Below are 18,536 nucleotides of genomic sequence, written 5' to 3'. Positions count from 1 at the left end.
GATGCAGACAAATTCCAGTTCCCATTCCTGTTTCCTGTCCATACAGCCTCCCTGGTCACTCTGTGGATACTACCACCAAGGAGAGGCAGTCAGTGATGACACTTCAATAGCATTTTTATTTGGGCTTGGCATTATCCCTTGTTCCTTGTGGAGAGGGTTAACTGGTGATCTGGTCTGACTGCTAATCCTTATCTCTGGGAATGATCCAAACCCAAGGAATGAAAGGAAAAAAACCTCACAAGGAAACTATTTTTCGGATTTGTACCCAAAGGCGACGTTTTGGTTTGAGTTTGAATTTTGCTTTTGGGTTGTTTTGTTTCCTTTGCAAATAACAAAACTGTCACAGAAGTGACAAGGAGAACAAGCTGGTTTACTTTTTTTAAGCTAGAGAAAGGGGGAAATAGGGAGAAAATCCCAATCTTTTCATCAAGAGACAGAAGAATCAGCCAGAAGTAAAGGATTTTCAACACTGTGTGCGGAAAATCTGCAAGAATAGCAGAGGTAAGGCTGTATTAACCATACTTCCTCAGCTTTATACAAGCATTTCTAAAACATGAATGAATACCAGAGGAGAATATTTTTATTAACAAAAAAGAATTCAAACACAAGCTTTTAATACCAATATCAGGAAAAAACAGTTCATTTATTTAAACAGCAGTTTGGAAATCAGAACCAACCAAACAAAAAAAGTAGTTACTTTCCTATGTATTTGGATTTTGGAGTTAAAGTCTCTTGATGGCTTCTAGGGAAGCCTTAGGTCTGTAGTAATTGTCAGGAAACAGCATTGCTGACTACAGCACAAACCAACTCAAATTGTGCTGATTTGGTAGGCGAAGCCTTTGAAACCAGGGGAGCTTGTGGAGGAGTCAGAATCTTCAGAAATGCCAATATTATTTCAAGGGAGGATGTGGAGAAAGCTCTATTTCCAAAAGGAGTGAAACTGGAAGGTAATTAAACTCAGCAGCATCCTAAAAGCCAACACAAGGCTTAACTTCTAAGTTCAGCTTGGACTGAAGCTCATGGCTGAAAGCTGATACGGGCTTTTCCTAGTGCAGGGAGAGTTAAAGCGTGGTCTAGCAGGGCTGTGGCCTGGATATACTCTAATCTTGAGTGCTGAGACATAGCAGGTACACCATGCAGTGGTCTGGGAAGCGTGGAGAGTTAGGAGCAGAGTGCTGGTTTGCGCCCTGTTACTGCTGAGAACCTCATCTGTGTGTTGAAGATAATCTGCATCAGTCCACCTTGTATGTATCGGGTTTTGCTCTGGTGTTTTGTCAGTGTTGCCAACGGCTGAGCAAGCAGTCCCTGAAGCATATCTGCACTTGTGTCTCATGCTTGGAGTAAGAAAAACTGCTTTGAGAAAGGAAGAAAACCACAAAAACTCTTCTTTCTCTTTTTATGGGGCCCTGTTACGAAGGAAAGTTGATTGAGTAACAAGACCCAAGACATGCTCTAGTACATTAACACTGCTGAAAATGTTAGCCACGGGTACTGATTCCTTAACCTATGCTACTTGAGCACAAGTCAATTTGTAAATGTTGAATAAAGGATGTGATGAACTTCTGTTTTAACGAGATAACCAAGAAATGGGATTTGCTTCATATCTTAAGAACTTAGACTATATCAGATGTGTAATAAAAATATTTTCTATAGGTTTTTAAAATATATACATATATAAACTACCTTAATTTTTAATGCCCTGTCAATATTGATGTGGTCTCTACAGTATCTAAGTGTAACTAAGTGAGGCTGCCCAGCAACCTCCAATATACCTCAAACAGTGATTACAGAACTTGAAGCCTTGACCACACTGTAAATGAAACCTGCTTGAAAATGGAATCTGTAACTGCCTGCTGGGCCTGATCCCACACACACTAATAGTCAGGCTAAGTTCACTCCTGAATGTTGGAGCTGCGTTAGGTCCTAGACACAATCTCAAAATTATGTGTTTCCAACACTTGTTAGCTGAACAATGATAAAAGCACCTGAGGGAGTTACTGAGACCCTTGAGGCACTTCCTGGTAAAATAAAACATAATAGATATTTCTATTTAGAATACCTAGGGACATCTATAAGCATCTTCAGACAATTTGGGCACATCTATACTTCATTTTGGAGAGAGGCCCAAATTGACTGTATCCCAGACATGGCCTTTGCTCAGACACTGGGTGTAGAATTTAGTCAAGCTTAAGCAAGGTTGAGATCTTGGGCATAATGATGGAGCAAAGAGCATTCATGTCTGCATTCTTCCCATAGCATCTATATCCATATATCCCCTGGCCTTGCTTACCCAGCCCATGTGAGGAGTTGGCAAGACGAGCTCCTGCAAATGGAGTGCCTGCAATGGCCCATGGGGCCCATGCCACCTTCATCAAAGACAACCTGAATCTGGTGACAGAGGTGGAAGGGGGTGAGGTTGGAGAAGCACACATTACTGTCTGGTCCACTGAGGACAGCGAGGACGCGGGGTTTGAGCTGTGCCATCAACACACAGCCAAATCCAGTTTGTATTCTTGTTTAATCTAGCTGTGTGTCCAAAGCAAGTTCAGATCTGTTTCCCATGCAAGGTTTGAAGTGGTGTAGACAAGGTGTGAGGACCAGATCCTGACCTAATGCAGGCAAAATTCGCCATTACCATTGGCCTGAGCACTTACTCTTGCATTATACTTTAAGGTAGGTAGCATGAGAGTTCTCCTGCTTCAAAGAGTTAATATAGGGGATTTGACCACTGGCAGAGGAAAGTTTCTCACTGAGCTTTCGGTTCATCTGTTCCATGTGCCTGGTGTTTTTCCTGGCTTGCCGGAGAGACCTCTTGACTTTCTTCACCCGATCCCGCAGCTGCTTGTTCCTCTTCTCCAGCGTCGCCACTTTCTGCTGCAGCTTCTTCACTCTGTCCTCCTCCTCAAACAGGGCTTTCTGCACTGAGGAGCACATGAGCTGAAGGGACAGGAGAAACAACACAAAAACAAGTGAGCTTCACACAAAAGCTTATTAAAGCAAGCGGTTCCTTGAAACACCCCCCAGCTCTACAAAAGCAGAATGCTTTTTTGGGAAGTTCTATACTATTTTCATACCTTGTTTAGTAAAATACTCTCTTTCATTTCTATACTCACAAAAGACCCAAAATTGCTGATTTTAATGACACTAATGATCCACAATTACTTTTATGGTCTGTTTTGACAGACCTGTCCAGCCCACTACATTGAATTTCTGGTATGAAATGAGTTCGGGCCAAGGGGTGTCACTTTTGGGAAACTCTAGGTTTGATTCAGCTTAGCAGCCCTTCAGAAACCCCAGATTTTGATGCAAGCCTGCCCTTTGATCTTGACATCAACATGTGAAATGGGGACAGCACCCACAGAACACAGACTGCTTGGGTTTGCTTTTTCAAGAACTGAGTTATCTTAAATACCGCATTATATGGGCTTCTTTCAGACAAAAGCCTAAGGGGTAAATTCTCAGCTGTCTCTAGAAGCATTCAAGACCCCATAACTTTAATAGAATTGATTTTTTGAGGGGGTCATTGGCTGAAAACTGCCCCTCACATTCTGTCTCCTTCCAACGTATTGCAGTATTGCCCCCAGGAGGGACTTTAAGCTCTTGATGTCTGCTCATGCCTTTGGCTCTTAGGTAGGCAAGAAAAAAAGCCAGCTTCAAAGCTGCTGCACCCAAGGCATCACTAGAACAGCAGCTCACAGGGCATCTTCAAACTCACTGCATTGCATTGTGGTCCAAATGTAAAACATCTGTTCTTCCTCTACTAACTCACCCTAGGATGAGTCCGTCTCAGCTACATGCGATTGCCATGTTCACAGTCTCCTGTTTCTGACTTGCTTCCCATTTGTACGTCCAGCAATAGGAATGGGATGAGAAACACCAGCTACAAAGGCTGCTGGCTAGTTTCAATGCAAAGGAGTTGCGTTCCTGACGGACAGTGTCACTTGGGATGGGATTCAGCTGCCTTCTCTGAAGCAGCTAAAAGTGAGACTTGTGTTTGGGCTCCTCTCTTTTGGTTTCCCCTGTATGTCTGCAAGGAGAGACACCCTTCAAGAGGGGGGAATCAAGTGGGAGGAATCACTGAACACGACTCTCTTTTCACTGGCTACGAAGGCACCAAGTTCCATGGGCCACGTTTTGCAAGCAGGAAAAGAGAAGCCACCACCAAAACCTCTTTCTGCCTGGGGTGATGTCCCTCCTGCCTTCTTTTCCTACGAAAAGCATCTTGAGATATTTTATTGTGCAAGTGGGACTTTCAGCTAACTCCTGCACTAGTACAATATGAAGAGGGGCAGAGTCTTCTGCTGCTTTTATCTCCTATATACATCTAGGTTACTTTGTGTGTGTCAAGCACTCCTGGAGCCTGGGCGGGCTTTCTCTGGCAGAACATTTGGAACAGACAGGGAATCTAAATAAACAAGTAAATCCTCACTGTGATGATGAAGGATTACATGTTTCTTTCCATCTTGCTTTGTAGTATTTTCAACAACTGCAAGTAGGGGAGGGAGCCCGCTTTGATGAATAACATTTCCTTTGCTTTGGAAACCCCCAGCAGCTGAAAGCCCTGGCCAGTCAATACAAACACAGCAACTGCTTCCAGTCCCCATGAGTCTTTGTTTCTGGTGCAAAAACACTGAAGTGCTTTGCTAAAAGGCAAATGCTTGCTCTGACCATCCTCTCATAAGGGTTCTTTTATAAATACATACAAGGGAGACTGGGAGCTCACAGACAGAGGGCCAGAGACTGCACTGAAGAGGAGGGAGTTTGGTTCTGATGCCAGCTCATTCCAAGTGCTGTTTGAAAACAGCCAGCACATCTTGGCTTTTGTGCTTGCCAAACCCTTGCAAAACTTCAAGCAGAACACTTCTTGAATTTAAATCCCTGCAAAGGAGAGCACTGAGTTAGGAAAAGACATTTGCTGGGAAGACAGGAGGTGGAAACTCTACTTCATGAGGGATTTCTTGCCTTTTCCATCGATGCAGTGATAGGCATGGCACATAACATAGTCCAATGCAGAGGAACAAACAATTCACACAGCTGAAATGTGAGGTTGTGTGAACCCAACCGTGTCTCATCTATCTGAGCTGACTGGTGGGGGAATGGTAATATCTGATGGCAGACATCAGGGATGGCATTAGCCTCATCCCAGAGGCACTCCCAAACTTTCTGAGGTTAGTCATCTGTCAGCAGAGGTAATCCAGCTCTACAGAGCCACTCAGAAACTTCTCAAACACCATCAAAAGCTAACCAGCTCATTTGCTTTTGCACTCCCTCTCCATTCTGAAACCCACCATTTAGAGCTTAAATTGTCTGGATATATCCAGAGAGACAACTGAAGCAACACCGTTATAAAACGCTGGGGTACTGTTGGACAGGCACAGTTTTGTTTACCAACAGGGTAGGTGATAGGAAGAGCACAGCTTGATAGCTGGCTGCCTGCCTGCAATCACAGGACTACCAGCTGCAAAATAAACTCTTTGCTCCTTCTACATGGGGAAAAATAACAAGGTGGAGTCCTCACATTCTCACACACTGGTCACAAACAGCAACTGTCACAGGGCTCTTCAGTGGAGACGGTGGTTAATCAAGGGTGCTGTCCTACCTTTGCTCTTACTGCTAAGGCTGCAGTTCACATGGGTGCAACCAAGGTGCTGAGAACTGTGCAACTGCAATAGCTAAGAGCGCAGCTCAGCCAGTTTAACTAATCCAGCTGCTGAACACATAGGTGAGAAGTTAACTGGCCCTTGGTCCATGTTGCTATTTGAATACCTCTTGTTTACAGCCAGATGAGATATCCCGGCATTGCACAATCTTCCCTATGGAGCCTATCTACAGAAAAGAATTTCACACCCCATTTTAGCTGGTCTCATACACCCAGAAATGTGCACAGTTTGCACTGATGACCATCCAGAGCAAACCTTCGTCCAAAGGCATTTCTGGGACTGGCCTGTGCTGCTATTCCCCATCATAGCTTGGCACAACAGGTACACAAGAAGGTGGTGGTGATGGGGCAGTTTATGCAATGTTTAAGGGACAATGAAATCTCTATCCAGCAAGGTAGGTCACCGAGGAGCCAGTTCCAATTAGTGCCACTGAAGGAAAGTATGGATAGCTCACGACTCCTATTCCCACATTGTATCAATAGCAGCAGTTAAGCAATGGCATACATGCCCCCAGACCTGGGAAACAAGGAGAAGGACCAGGAAATAGCTCCTGAGAAAAACTAATGGGTTATTTTTCTAGGTTTCCTTTAAGTTATGTTCTTTAATGCCCCACTGTTCAGAAGAGCTGTTTGTTGTGGAGATCTTTGTCTGCACCTCTGCTTGTTTCAGTTCCACAGTTATGTTAGCAAGGCCTCCTCGGTAGTAGTCAACTTGAGACTAAAGCATTATCAGGAGATGTCACAAGAAGGGTAGCACAAGAAACATATAGAGCCTTAGGATTTATCCCAGACAGCCTACAGCTGTGAAGCTGCACATTAAATACATCTGAGTATTTGTCTGAAACATCCTGTCACAAATATACCCAGTTTTGAGTTTCACCACATCTAGATGATTGACAAGATCTGTCCATCTGCCGAACAAATCAGCACTGTAACAAATAAAACTGATTTTTGAAGCATCACTTTACAGGCATGTGAACCCTTTACCAAACACCCTGAACTGACATATATATATACAATTACCTGATTGACAGACGCATACATCTGCCTTCTAGAAGCTTCATTTGAACGGGACACTGGCTAGGAAAGGCATGATGGTAGTGTTCATCCACCACAAACTGTCCTTAATTGGCTGAAGTTAGTGTTACAGAGCTCAAATAATTCAAAACCCAGCAGTGGCACCCAAGTCTTGCCTTTCATCTGCTAAAGTCAGAGGAGCTGAGTTCTAGCTAGCTCCTCATGCATGTTCCTTTGGGGCAGCACTGCTAAAAAGCACTGGAGCTCCACTACCTAAAAGGCTTTCACTTCAGGTATCTAAAGAATACCTTTCACATCAGACAGTCTTTTTAGACATTTAGATATAGGGTGTCATCAGGCAAGATGACTGTAGGAATGTCTTTGAATGTGTGACAATAAGACTGATCTCTGCATGGCCATGACATGGATTTAGAAGAGCTGGGCATGGGTCACTGGTTTTTTGCCCTCAGATCTTCTTGCTGACTCCTGCACTGGAGCAGTGTGTAGCCAGGGTACTCCTTTAACATTCTAGACTGAGCATTGCCCGTGCGCAACCTATTGGGAACAGCTGGTGGAATAAAAGAATCTGGAAACACAGCCCAAGCACTGCAGGTTGGGAAGCACAGGTCCTGCTGAGCCTCCTTTGCACTGCATCCCAGCGAGCTCACCCCATCCCCACACCACTCTCCTCTTGCCTTCCCTTGCTATAAATCTGCTCTGCAGCAAAGGTAAAAACTGCATTTGCTGTATGTTGACTTGCTGCTCTGTGCTTTACTGCTGTTCGAGTTATATAAAACATCTTAAACCAAAACCTTATGCAGCATGAAGTGCGTACCTCCAGCTCTATTTGTCTCCGTACTGCAATAATTCATGAACTCTCTCTCAAGGGGCTTAGTAGCCAAACATAGCTCTTTATTTTTCTTTAACTCCATCAGGACTCATTTCCCTAACCCCTCTGAACTGCTGGGAAAGCTCATAAGGGCACATACAGAATGTTCACCTCTCCTGGCCAGGGTGGTCCCCTTTGAGCCCTGCCTTGCCATTTCAGACCCTGAGCATCACTTCCTCCTTCTGTTCAACCCCTTTGAGCAGGCTACATGCACATGAGCATTTGGATAGAAAGATGGACAGTGTGGCAAAGGATAGCAGGAAGGGTCTGGCAGCAAAGGGCATTGGGTTTGGGATGGAGTGGCTTAGCCTCCAGTTATTGGAACATGTTGGACAAGACTAACACTCCTGCTGAAGTGTGGAAAAGCTCCTGTCAGCACTGTTAAACCATCCCCTTGGGTCAAGTGGTGGGGGAATGGTAGTGCTGGGTTAAACCACCCCTGCTTGCTGCAAGACTGCACCTTTCAGAGGTACCAAATCGGGGCCCCAAGGGCAGATCCAGCATCATTGGCATTAATGGAGACAAGCTGGGATTTCACCCTGGGACTTCCTATGAATCACCAAGATACATAAGAATAGAGAGAGAATTGATTGCGGCTGTTCTTACCTTACATTACTGAACGCTGGGTCACCATTTGCCATAGGAGATGTAAAGCTTGTGGCCCCAGTCTCCACTTTATTTGAAATACTAGAGATGGGGACTTCACTGGGGTATGAAGCATTGCCTGCAGGGAGCCTCTGCCAGGCCTCACACACCCCCCCCCCCCCCCCCCCCCCAGGTGTCTCAGCACTTTTCTTTCCATTTCACTGCTCTCTGAAAAGATTTTCACTTTAAACTCCTAAGATGCATCCAGTCAAGGCAAATCATCTCACCTTTCCCAATCATCATTGGAGAGGAATGGGCACATCCAAGGGGAGACTTCTTGCCTACCTTAGACACCTGCCTCAGGTGGACCACTTCTGGGGACACATCTCCATTGCCTCACTAGCTCAGACTGAGATGGATCCCACCCCGAATCCCACTAAATGTCAGCTGGCTTCTCTACCTACCTGGGGCAGGTTGCAAAGGCAGCATACAGATACTGTCCTTGGGAGTTTGGAGATCCTTGCCCTGGAAATGCCCAAATCCATGTCCATGGGCAATCATGAGTCTTTAAAAACAGCCTTGCTTGTTCCAGTCTGCATTAAACTGCTGCTTGGAGGAAAACCACCCCAAAAATCATTGGAGGGCTTGCCAGGGGCAGCTCTTGGACAAGCCTCTTGGCAGGTCTCTTGAGTGATACTTGGCACTGACATCCCCATGAGTAGCTGAGAAGGGCCCATGTACCAGGGAGATGTGAATGGTGTTTACAAGCTGTGACATAAGGTCTGAGTGCCAGCAGCTCCATCAAGGCACCAGCTCAGCACAGAAGATGGTTTACTCACAGGGAGGAGAGTTGCTCACAAGGAAAAACACAACCTATTCTTGTTCTGAAATGATGATCTTAAACTGAACAACAGATCATTTAAGGAAAATATATTTCTCTGAGATTAAGTGCTTTGCAGATCTTCTCTGGCAAGTGTCTGGATTGTTGGTGGCTCCCATCTGCAGTGGGTGTTGCATGCATCCATTTCAGAACCCTACCCTTTGCCTTTGAACTCACAGCCCTTGCACCTCTGTTCCCAGGCTGGGGTAGTTTTACAGAACACAGGGGGATTAGGAGGCACTTGAGGGCTAATGAAGCCACGGATGTACCTAGGGAGAGGTTCCTGGCCCCCAAACCATATCTATAGCTTGTGCTGTGTCATTGGTTTCCCCATACAGTTTGAAATACTGCTGAGGGGGGGATGCAAAGACACCAGGGGACAGTCACAGACAATCCTCTCTGCCAAGACTGGGGATGGAGGTGGAAATGTGTCTCCAGACTCGTCACTGCCAGTACCCAGGAAGGGATCAACACCTTATTCCCTATACTTGCAAAGCAAAAAAGGCGATGGTTTAACAAGAATAGAAACCACACTCATCAAGAAGGCAGGAAAGAGGAAAAACAAAAGGTGTAGGATATGAGCCAGGCTGCCTACCACAGGCACCTCTCTTGTGCCAAGAGAGCAGATAAGTCAGTCCTGACAGTAAATCCCTAAACTCGCTGCCCAGGCAGTGGGAGACAGAAGGTCTCCAGGAAGAGAAAAATAAATCAAGGGGATAGAACCTCACTCTGGGGCATCTCCAAGTCCTTCTCCACTCCTCGCTGACCATGCAGGCAGCAAGGGAGGCACACCAAGAGCCAGCCGGCTGCTTTTCCCGTCACTCCAAGGCGGAGGAGCTCTGCTCTCGCCTTGCTTCCTTTGAAAACGTTCCTCCGAGCGATTCGCCCAAGATGCCACAGGAATGTGGTGGTGGATCTGGGAGGGGAGCGGCAGTCAAATCTCATGTCTAAGTGGTTTAGCAGGAGCAGCCGTCCTCCTCCTCTCCTGGCTGTATCCACGGAGCACTGGGCTCAGTGCTCAGCTCCATACCTTGTGCTTTCTTCATTCCCAAGAGCTTCCCAGCCTTCTGCACCACTCCTGGCTTAAGGCAGGGCAGTGTTTATCCTTTGAGATGGGTCAGGGATGGTGGGAAGCAGAGGGTCTTACAGACATCACAGGGGTCTAGCCCCCAGGGATAGGCAGTGCCACCCTACCAGCCTCTTTGCTGAGACCCATGTCACCCCACTGTGATTCCCTCCATCAGAAATACTCAGGGCGGCCAGTGAAATAGTGAACTGTGGGGCAGCACATGCCTCCACAGCATGCAAAAGCAGGGACAGCAGCCAGGACACTGTTTCTTTCTCTCTACCCCTGTTACAGGGGATATAGAGAGCTCACTGCAAAGGCAGATAGCTCATGGACTTTGCAACACAGCTATCTGCAAGATACAGATTGCAAATACAATCCAAGCATCAATACAATACAATACAATGCAGCATCTGCTCTAGTTCCTTCTAGGTACCACGCATGGGTGGTAGATATTCCTGATACACCTCAGTCCTGTTCCTGGAGAGCGCATGGTGCAGGCAGATTAAGCTGCTTGCTTATAGGCAAATGATACTTAAAGTGCGCTACACAGCTCAATTCTGCTGAGCTTAAAGGAAAACGTTTTTAATAAAGGAAAACAAAGCCTTTCCTTTGTTGCTAGAAGCAATTTAAGTGCTGAGAGCAAAAGCAGGTTTAAGCCTACCTTACAAAACAGGCTTCCTAGATTCTGCATTTTGCTCTGCCTGAATGCTGAAAATGACTGAGTTACAGAGTTAGTGCTTTTGCCTTTCCTTTTTTTACCCCTTTTTATTTGGTGCTCAGAGCTAGGGATGCAGCTGCAGCTGGGCTTCAGAAGTCTCTGTAAGAGGCTTTTCTTCTAGAACACGTACAAAAAGTTTCCATTTCCACAGCTACCAAACTTTCCAAATCTTGCTATCCACTCTAATTTCCAACTCAGCTTTTTCCCCACCTCATGTTATTATTATCACAATAAAACTAATTAGGTCTGATATGCCTTAACTTTGCCAATATACCTTACCTCAAGTGTATTGTACTCCAACTCAGAGTTGCTGTGTGACCCCGTCTCCAAGCTAAACTTGTTTTACTTGGCTTGTATTTCAATAGGATTAGGTCACTATTCCCCTCATACATACACACAGCAAATTAATTAAATACCAAGAAAAGGATAAAACCAGCAGGACCCAGAAACAGTGCATTGTGTCCTACCCTCTTACTGATGGGAACACAGAGAAATGAGAAACTGCTGATCAGAACAGCACCGCATCTTAAGCTTTGCTGCTGTTTATTGAAATGTCAGTGCAGACTTCTGAATGAGCTGACCTCTACTTCATGTTATAATACCTCCCTGAACCTTCATTTAATTTAATGGTCCTGGTTAATAGACTGCATACACCCTATAGAAGGGCAGCAGTGAAGGAAATACAATACATTCAAATATGCCATCCTTAGATTCAGCTGAAGGTGAAAAACAGCATCAGCTGGTGAAGAAACATATTTTTCTTTACCAATAGTAATTTATGTGTGAATAATATTAGTTTAAACCAGGGCTATACCTGGTTTGGTGTGTTTAAGTATGGTTTACTTCCGACTAACGTATTACAACTTGTAGGAGTTCCCTGGGGGTCCTAACAGAGGTGGTTGATGCTTTGGTGTGATATGGATGTTTGAGAGCTGAGGCTGGGATTAAACATAGCTGTTAGGGGTAAAAAAGTAATAGGTGGGAGAGCTGAGACGTTGGAGTATGGGGGGCACATGGAAAAAGGGAAACAAGATTGATTAAGGGCTTAATGAATTCAAAACCTCCTGTGGGCAAGGCAATGCCAGACCTGACTCCTCGACAGGTTCAGAGCAGATGCTCAGTGCCCACAGCTTGCCAAGAGGAGAAGGGAGGGACTGAGATTAGTAAATGTAAAATAAAATATGGTTTGAAAAAGCCTTTGCTTCTCTGTCATCTCTAAGTCAAGATGAGGAAAGAGAGAAGCAGAGCAAATCCCAGCAGGCTGGGGGGGGGGCAGGGGGAAGGGGGGGTGCACTGGCAAATGGCTACAGTGTGACTGCAATGCACTAAAAGCTGCCTCTCAAGACAACACAGAAACAGGGACATTCACTGTAAGTGGAGTCCATGTCTCCCCCCCCAGCAAATTTGTCAAACCTAGGGGAAGTTTTCTGCACAAGAGCAGAATCCGTGCTGAGAAAGGCAAATGTTTAAGGTTAACGCAACATCTATAAAAGTCATGTTCCTCTATAAATCCCTCCGTTCTGAATGTCTTGGCTTCGTAGTTCACATACACTGCTACTGCAGCTCAGCCGCCTTTACAAACGGATAGGATTTCCTTGGCTGCAGGCTTGGCTGGAAGCACTGGGCATGCACTGCTGCTGTGCACAGCTTCTGGGAGTTCAAAGAGCAAATGAAGGTGCCCTGGGGCAGCCTGCTGTCCTCAGCTGCTGAGGTGTCTACAGCTCTCCTGGGCATCCATAGAAACTGCTGGAGCCATTTTACCTCATTTGTTAAGCCCACTTAGCTGTGGAAAGGCAGGGGGTTTGAAAAGGACATACTCAGACCTGCATTTACTTGCGTTTGGTGGGTTCTTTGGGGCTGTCTTTGCACCACCCTGTGCAATGCATCTAACCTAGATCCTGGGTGGGAAATACTGGCTTTCTGGGCTCTTTCTACAGTCAATGAGATTCCTCTGAAGGATGAGTCAGAGAAACTAATTTAGAACAGGGAGCAGGCACTCAAACAGAGCTGAGTTGTATGGAAATGACTGCGACACCATGCTTAGGCACACAGCTGGAAACACCCCTGCCATGGCAGGAGCAAGACAATCGGTTCTAATTAAGCCTTTCCCTGTAAGCAATAAGGGACCTGTGAGACCTTGAGGGTTTGCTCTCTGCTTTTATGAGACCCCACCTGGAGTACTGCATACAGTTCTGGTGTCCCCAGCGTAAGGACATGGAGCTGTTGGAGCAAGTCCAGAGGAGGGCCATGAGGATGATCAGGGGACTGGAGCACCTCCCATATGAAGACAGGCTGAGGAAGTTGGGGCTGTTCAGCCTGGAGAAGAGAAGGCTGCGTGGAGACCTCATAGCAGCCTTCCAGTATCTGAAGGGGGCCTATAGGGATGCTGACTCTTCATCAGGGACTGTAGGGACAGGACAAGGGGTAACAGGTTCAAACTGAAACAGGAGGGATTTAGGTTGGATATAAAGAAAAAATTATTTACTGTGGAGTGGTGAGGCACTGGAACAGGTTCCCCAAGGAAGCTGTAGCAGTGTTCAAGGCCAGCTTGGATGGGGCTTGGAGCAACCTGCTCTAGTGGAAGGTGTCCCTGCCCATAACAGGGGGGTGGAACTGGATGAGCTTTAAGGCCCCTTCCAACCCCAAACATTCTACAATTATGAACTATGTCAGTGGCATTGAAATCAGACTGGATGAAGCACAGGGTCTTGATGACGAGCATCTGCCTGAGCTGCTCTGCAAGCCCAGAGCAAAGAGGCGACCTCAGCAAGGAGCTGTTCCCTGTGCCCAGCGGAAGCAGCCTCAGGAGAGGTCAGTGAGCAAGCAGTGACAAACAGGCATAAGCACAGCAGAGGACCAGGTTCAGCCCTTATTCAAGCACGGAAATGCCACAGGTTGCCACAGTGGTGAAGTGGAAAAGCTTTGTGAGGTTGAAGAACCAAAGACAAAAGGGGTAGAACAACAAACATCTGTGATCTGCAGGCACTCTCTGGCTAATGACAAAGAGGCAAAATGCCCAAGAGACTAATCAGCAGCTCTGAAAAACAAGCTCCAAGCACTAACATCTGGCTGATGGGAGCTCACTGCTACTCACAGATATTCCTGTCCCACCAGGCAGCTCAGGGCAGCCTGTTCACAACTGCAGCCGCTGCGTAGGCTGTAAATCCTGAAAGGGCCCTGGACCACCCTGGATGCAATAAATGGGCAACAGGCTACTCTGGGCATGGCAGAGTTTGGCAAATAACCAGTCTTCAAGGTGCAGAGATATGGTATTTAAGGACCACCCTCCTGCTTGCCTGTGCTCAAATGGCCCCAAGCATTCAGGGCATTAATGGCTGTTTCCATAGAATCAAAAGCTGCAGTTTCACTCAAGTACAATCCCTCAGGTAGGGTCCTGTTTCTGAGCCAGGATTTCAATTATTAGTAGAAATTTTGGGTCAGTGAAATACAGTTATATTTGAAATTCAGCATCATACTTAATGGCCAAAGTCTCTCTCTGCTGCTTTGCTCTGCTTCATATAGACTCAGAAGCATCAGAAACTCCTGTAACATCCTGCACAACTTAATGTGTTATACAGAGAAAAGCTTTGCACACAGGACTGGTTACAATGTCCACGAAAAACAAGGTCTTAAGGTAAGGGTAACTCAGATCTCCCCATACACACAAGGCTGGAGCCCTCTTTCCAGCCCAATTTCAGGGAAAGGAGGATTGCATCCATAGCTACACTGGATAAAATGCCCACGGGGCTGACGAATGTCCTGTGGCAAACTCTTCCCTGCAAAGCATCCAAATTATAGAGCACACACTCCACTGCTGGTTAATGTTACAATGGTGGCTCTCAACTGTTAAATCCTAAGTTAATAATTGTGTTGGAGCAAGATAATTACATAGCAAATGCCACACCACCACACAGTGAGCACATGGCAATACCTCTGAGCTACAATTACAATCATGCACTGTTTTGGTTTCTGGCTCTTTTCTGAATAACTGCCCCATGATTTGCAAAATCTTGTAAAATCCTGCTGTTATGTGCAGTTACCTGTAAAATCTGCTATTGTTCCTTGCAAAATATTTAGGTAAAGGTACCAAACAGATCTCCTGTAAGTCTGTGTTACTCTTTGTATATGTGCGTGCATACAAGGGCTTTAAATCTGATTATGACATTAATTTGCTCTATCAGTCCGAAGTTCTTCTGTGGATGTTCATTTTGCTTCTCTCACATTTCTCTGACACAGAAGTTATCTATGCTTTCACCAGCTTTGTGTTGCATCACTTGAGCAATAGCAAGAGCCAGGCTCTGGACAGCTCCGAAGATCTGAATTGCCCCTGCGCTCCTGCAGTAGCAATCACAGTATCATAGAATCACAGAATGGTTTGGGTTGGAAAGGGCCTTAAGATCATCCATTTCCAAGCCCCTGCCACGAGCAGGGACACCTCACACTAGACCATGCTGCCCAAGGCTCTGTCCAACCTGGCCTTGAACACCTCCAGGGATGGAGCATTCACAACTTCCCTGGGCAACTCATTTCAGTGCCTCACCACCCTTACAGTAAAGAACTTCCTCCTTATATCTAACCTTATATCTAACCTGAACTTCCCCATCACCCCTTGTCCTATCGCTACAGTCCCTGATGAAGAGTCTTTCTCTGGCAACTTTGTAGCCCCCCTTCAGATCCACGCCATGCGCCATCCATGCAACCCCACAAGAATTGCCTAAAATCATAGCAATAAAGACAAAAATAACCCCAAAAGCCACTGTGAGGAAGCCAGGACGTGGCCTCCAATCTAGTCCCTTAACTAGGGCACTTGCCTTGTCTTTTGGCAATGGTTATTTTGGAAAAGCAAAATCACAATTATTTTGAGCTGTGTTATCTGCACAGCTTGTTCTCATTAAGCAACATGTGCACTTCACACCTAATCAAAGAGGGACAGTAAAATGAGTGTCCTAATCAGAGGAAAGGAATTGGATGTTTCCACTACAGGCAGGGCAATAATCAGTTAGGGGAAAAGTAGTCCCAGTGAGAAGTATTTCTCTGTGTTTCAATTCCCTATCTCCAAAACTAGGGATTAAAGGACATCTGTGATTTGCAGAATTTCCTGAGCCATTATAGTCCATACCAGAAAGGCCTATATTAAAAGTCTAGATAGTGTTGGGACAGGACCAATAGGGGAGCCAAGACCTATGGTCAGATACTTCATTCCCATGCAGAATGATCTCAGTGCTTCTCTGTGCACATTCAAAGTATCAGCCCAAACCCAAGATTTTTCCATGAATGGTACTGCTAGGCATTGCCTACCACTGCAGCCTTCTCTCTGGTGATCTGGAAACCTACTTTCCGGTAAGGATCCTGGATAAATTGCCTGGCACTGGATCACACTGGTTGTGCTTACAATAATGAGGGGTTTATTCAAGAAAAGTTTGTAATTTAAAAGTTGGATCTTTCTTTGTCACAGATCAAGGCATCGAAGTCCGTAGGGAAAATCCTGGCTATGCAAATCCTTGGCTGAGACACATGAGCAGTGTCCATGGCATTTCAGTGTGCATTGTGTCACATTCATAGAATCATAATCATTTAGGTTGGGAAAGACGAAGTTCTTTTCACAAAAGAGACAATTTCCAGCAACTGCCTTCACTGGGACATGGAAAACAAAACCAACCCTTCTTAAGGCATCATTCACCTATGGGGACAAATTGGGTGCAAGCAACAATATGCCAATGGTCACACCTTCTGTTCTTCTGGGCCTAAGAGTCAGTAAACCAGCAAGGAAGGCAGCAGAAGAATACACAAGGAGTTTTTACAGGAAGGGAAGGCAACATTTATTCTCACTCCTCATCTAAGATAGAAATTATCATGAGTTTGAGGTAATGTGGAAGAGCACAGCAAAAACATGGCACTAAGCATCTAGAGAGACTGGTAAAGACCTTTTCCTGCAGGTATATGAGGCCTCTCACCACCAACTAGATATGATTTAGGGTTAATATATGTCAACTGCAACACAAACTCAGCTAGAAAGACTGGATGACCAGTTTGGTTAATCTGATTCCTATCCAGACTGATCTTGCGGTTCAGCCTCAGTCTGTTTAATCCTGTTAATAAGTACATCACTGTACTGACATGCAGCACCTACGCTTCACATGGAAGCTGGTGTTACTGTGAGACAATCAAACTGGTGATCTACACTGCTCCCTTAGGACACTTGTGAAGCATTTCAAGTGAAGAAGCATAAAAAACTCACAAAACATTGCACATTTCAAGTGTTTTTTTCCTTCCATATTCTCCTCACCCTAGAGATCCTGCCACTTACTGAATGTTTATTTAATCCCTTCCTAAAATAACCTTTTATCATTGAGAACTTTGCAAGTTCTTGGGAGGGGGAAGAGTTGTTTGCTGTTTTGACGGAAGGAGAGAAACTAATTTATTTCCTGGCTGAGATTTATGTGTCAAGTTTTAGCTTGAAGCCAGATTTTTTTTAGCCAAGCTATAAAATCTGAAGATAATTCCAACTCTCCATCCTCAGTGACTTTTATGGAGCAGTTCCTCGTAAGCGTAAAATAGGAGACTCCGCACCACACAAGTTTTCAATGGGAGTGAGGAGATCCGTTTCTGCACAGAAGGGCAGGAACATATGTCAGTCTAAGCAGAGCTGTCAGAAAGCAGAAACTCAGCCCCTGCTTACTAAAAACTGATGAACACGTTAATGAACCTGTGTCTCTTAAATGTTTTGGATGCAAACTGAGAGCAAGGAAGAGGTTGCACTCGTCCATGGGCAAAATAAAGCCAAGTTTTGCTTGAGGCATCAGGCTTTTTGCAAACTTAAGAGCAAATGCCTTGATGTGATACCTTAAAGACACTCCTTGTCTGATGAGCCTGTTCAGTTCGATGTTGGTCAGCTGGAAGATGTTATGCTCACGTCTTCCAGCAAAAGTCATAGAAATCCCTCACTAAGCATGTGCAACGTTGTACTGCTCCATCCCTTCTGTCACCTTTGCCATGACAGACCCAGAGCAATGGTTATGGCCTGACCCATGCCTGGGCAGTAATGTGGCTGGAGCAGCTGCTTGTGGACTGGATCAAAGTGAAGAGCAAAGAGTCAGCAGAGATGAGTAACTACATGTGCCAGAAACCCACAGTGAGACTTGAGTGCCTGAAACTCAAAGTCTTGAGACACTATGAAAAGGCTGAGGCTTTGGCTACATCCACATCAGAAAATCAGCTGGAGCAAGAGGAGCATACCTGCACAGTGAAGCTCCAGATGTATTTGGGTGAGCACATATACAGGAAAAAGGGATAAAAAGGTGCATGAAGGACCAACAATGGATACTGTGTGCTCCCATTAGGAGCTGGTGCACACAAACGGGCACCTGGAGCAGCTGGCTGAGTTTCCCCCAGTGGCAATCTACTCAGTGGGCACCAAAACCTCTCTGTGAACTGAACCAACATTTGCCAAGCTAAACTACATGTCTCCTACTCACCAGGCTCACTCCCTGTCATGAAGGAGATTGCAGTGATTTTTATATGTCTTCTTGTTGACAAGCCTATGATGGCTGCTGTTCCCACAGGTGTTTTGCCTGAGCTCCATGGCTTGGGAAACCTTCAAACAGTAGACCTCACAACCATTGCACTTCATGCAGTACAACTGGTTTCACATTTGCCTCCCATCCTTCCTGATGGGCCAGATCCAGCCCTTGGAAGTCTCGGCATTGAGCTGGTGGGGGC

General features: G+C 45.6%; 1 protein-coding gene across 1 annotated transcript in view; it reads right to left on the bottom strand.

Annotated features, from left to right (window-relative positions):
- Positions 1–558: 558 nt before the first annotated feature.
- The window catches only part of CCDC3 (coiled-coil domain containing 3), a 41,922-nt gene continuing 23,944 nt past the window's right edge, over positions 559–18,536 (bottom strand). The window contains exon 3 of the mRNA XM_065667921.1: positions 559–2,937. Within this exon, the coding sequence (XP_065523993.1) occupies positions 2,662–2,937 (276 nt within the window). The 3' untranslated portion in view covers positions 559–2,661. The remainder of the gene's footprint in view (positions 2,938–18,536) is intronic.

The sequence above is a fragment of the Lathamus discolor genome, chromosome 1, assembly GCF_037157495.1.
Source record: "Lathamus discolor isolate bLatDis1 chromosome 1, bLatDis1.hap1, whole genome shotgun sequence".
Classification (NCBI taxonomy): domain Eukaryota; kingdom Metazoa; phylum Chordata; class Aves; order Psittaciformes; family Psittacidae; genus Lathamus; species Lathamus discolor.
The sequence above is the reverse complement of the archived record's forward strand: the minus strand, read 5'-3'. Positions and strand labels throughout refer to the sequence as shown.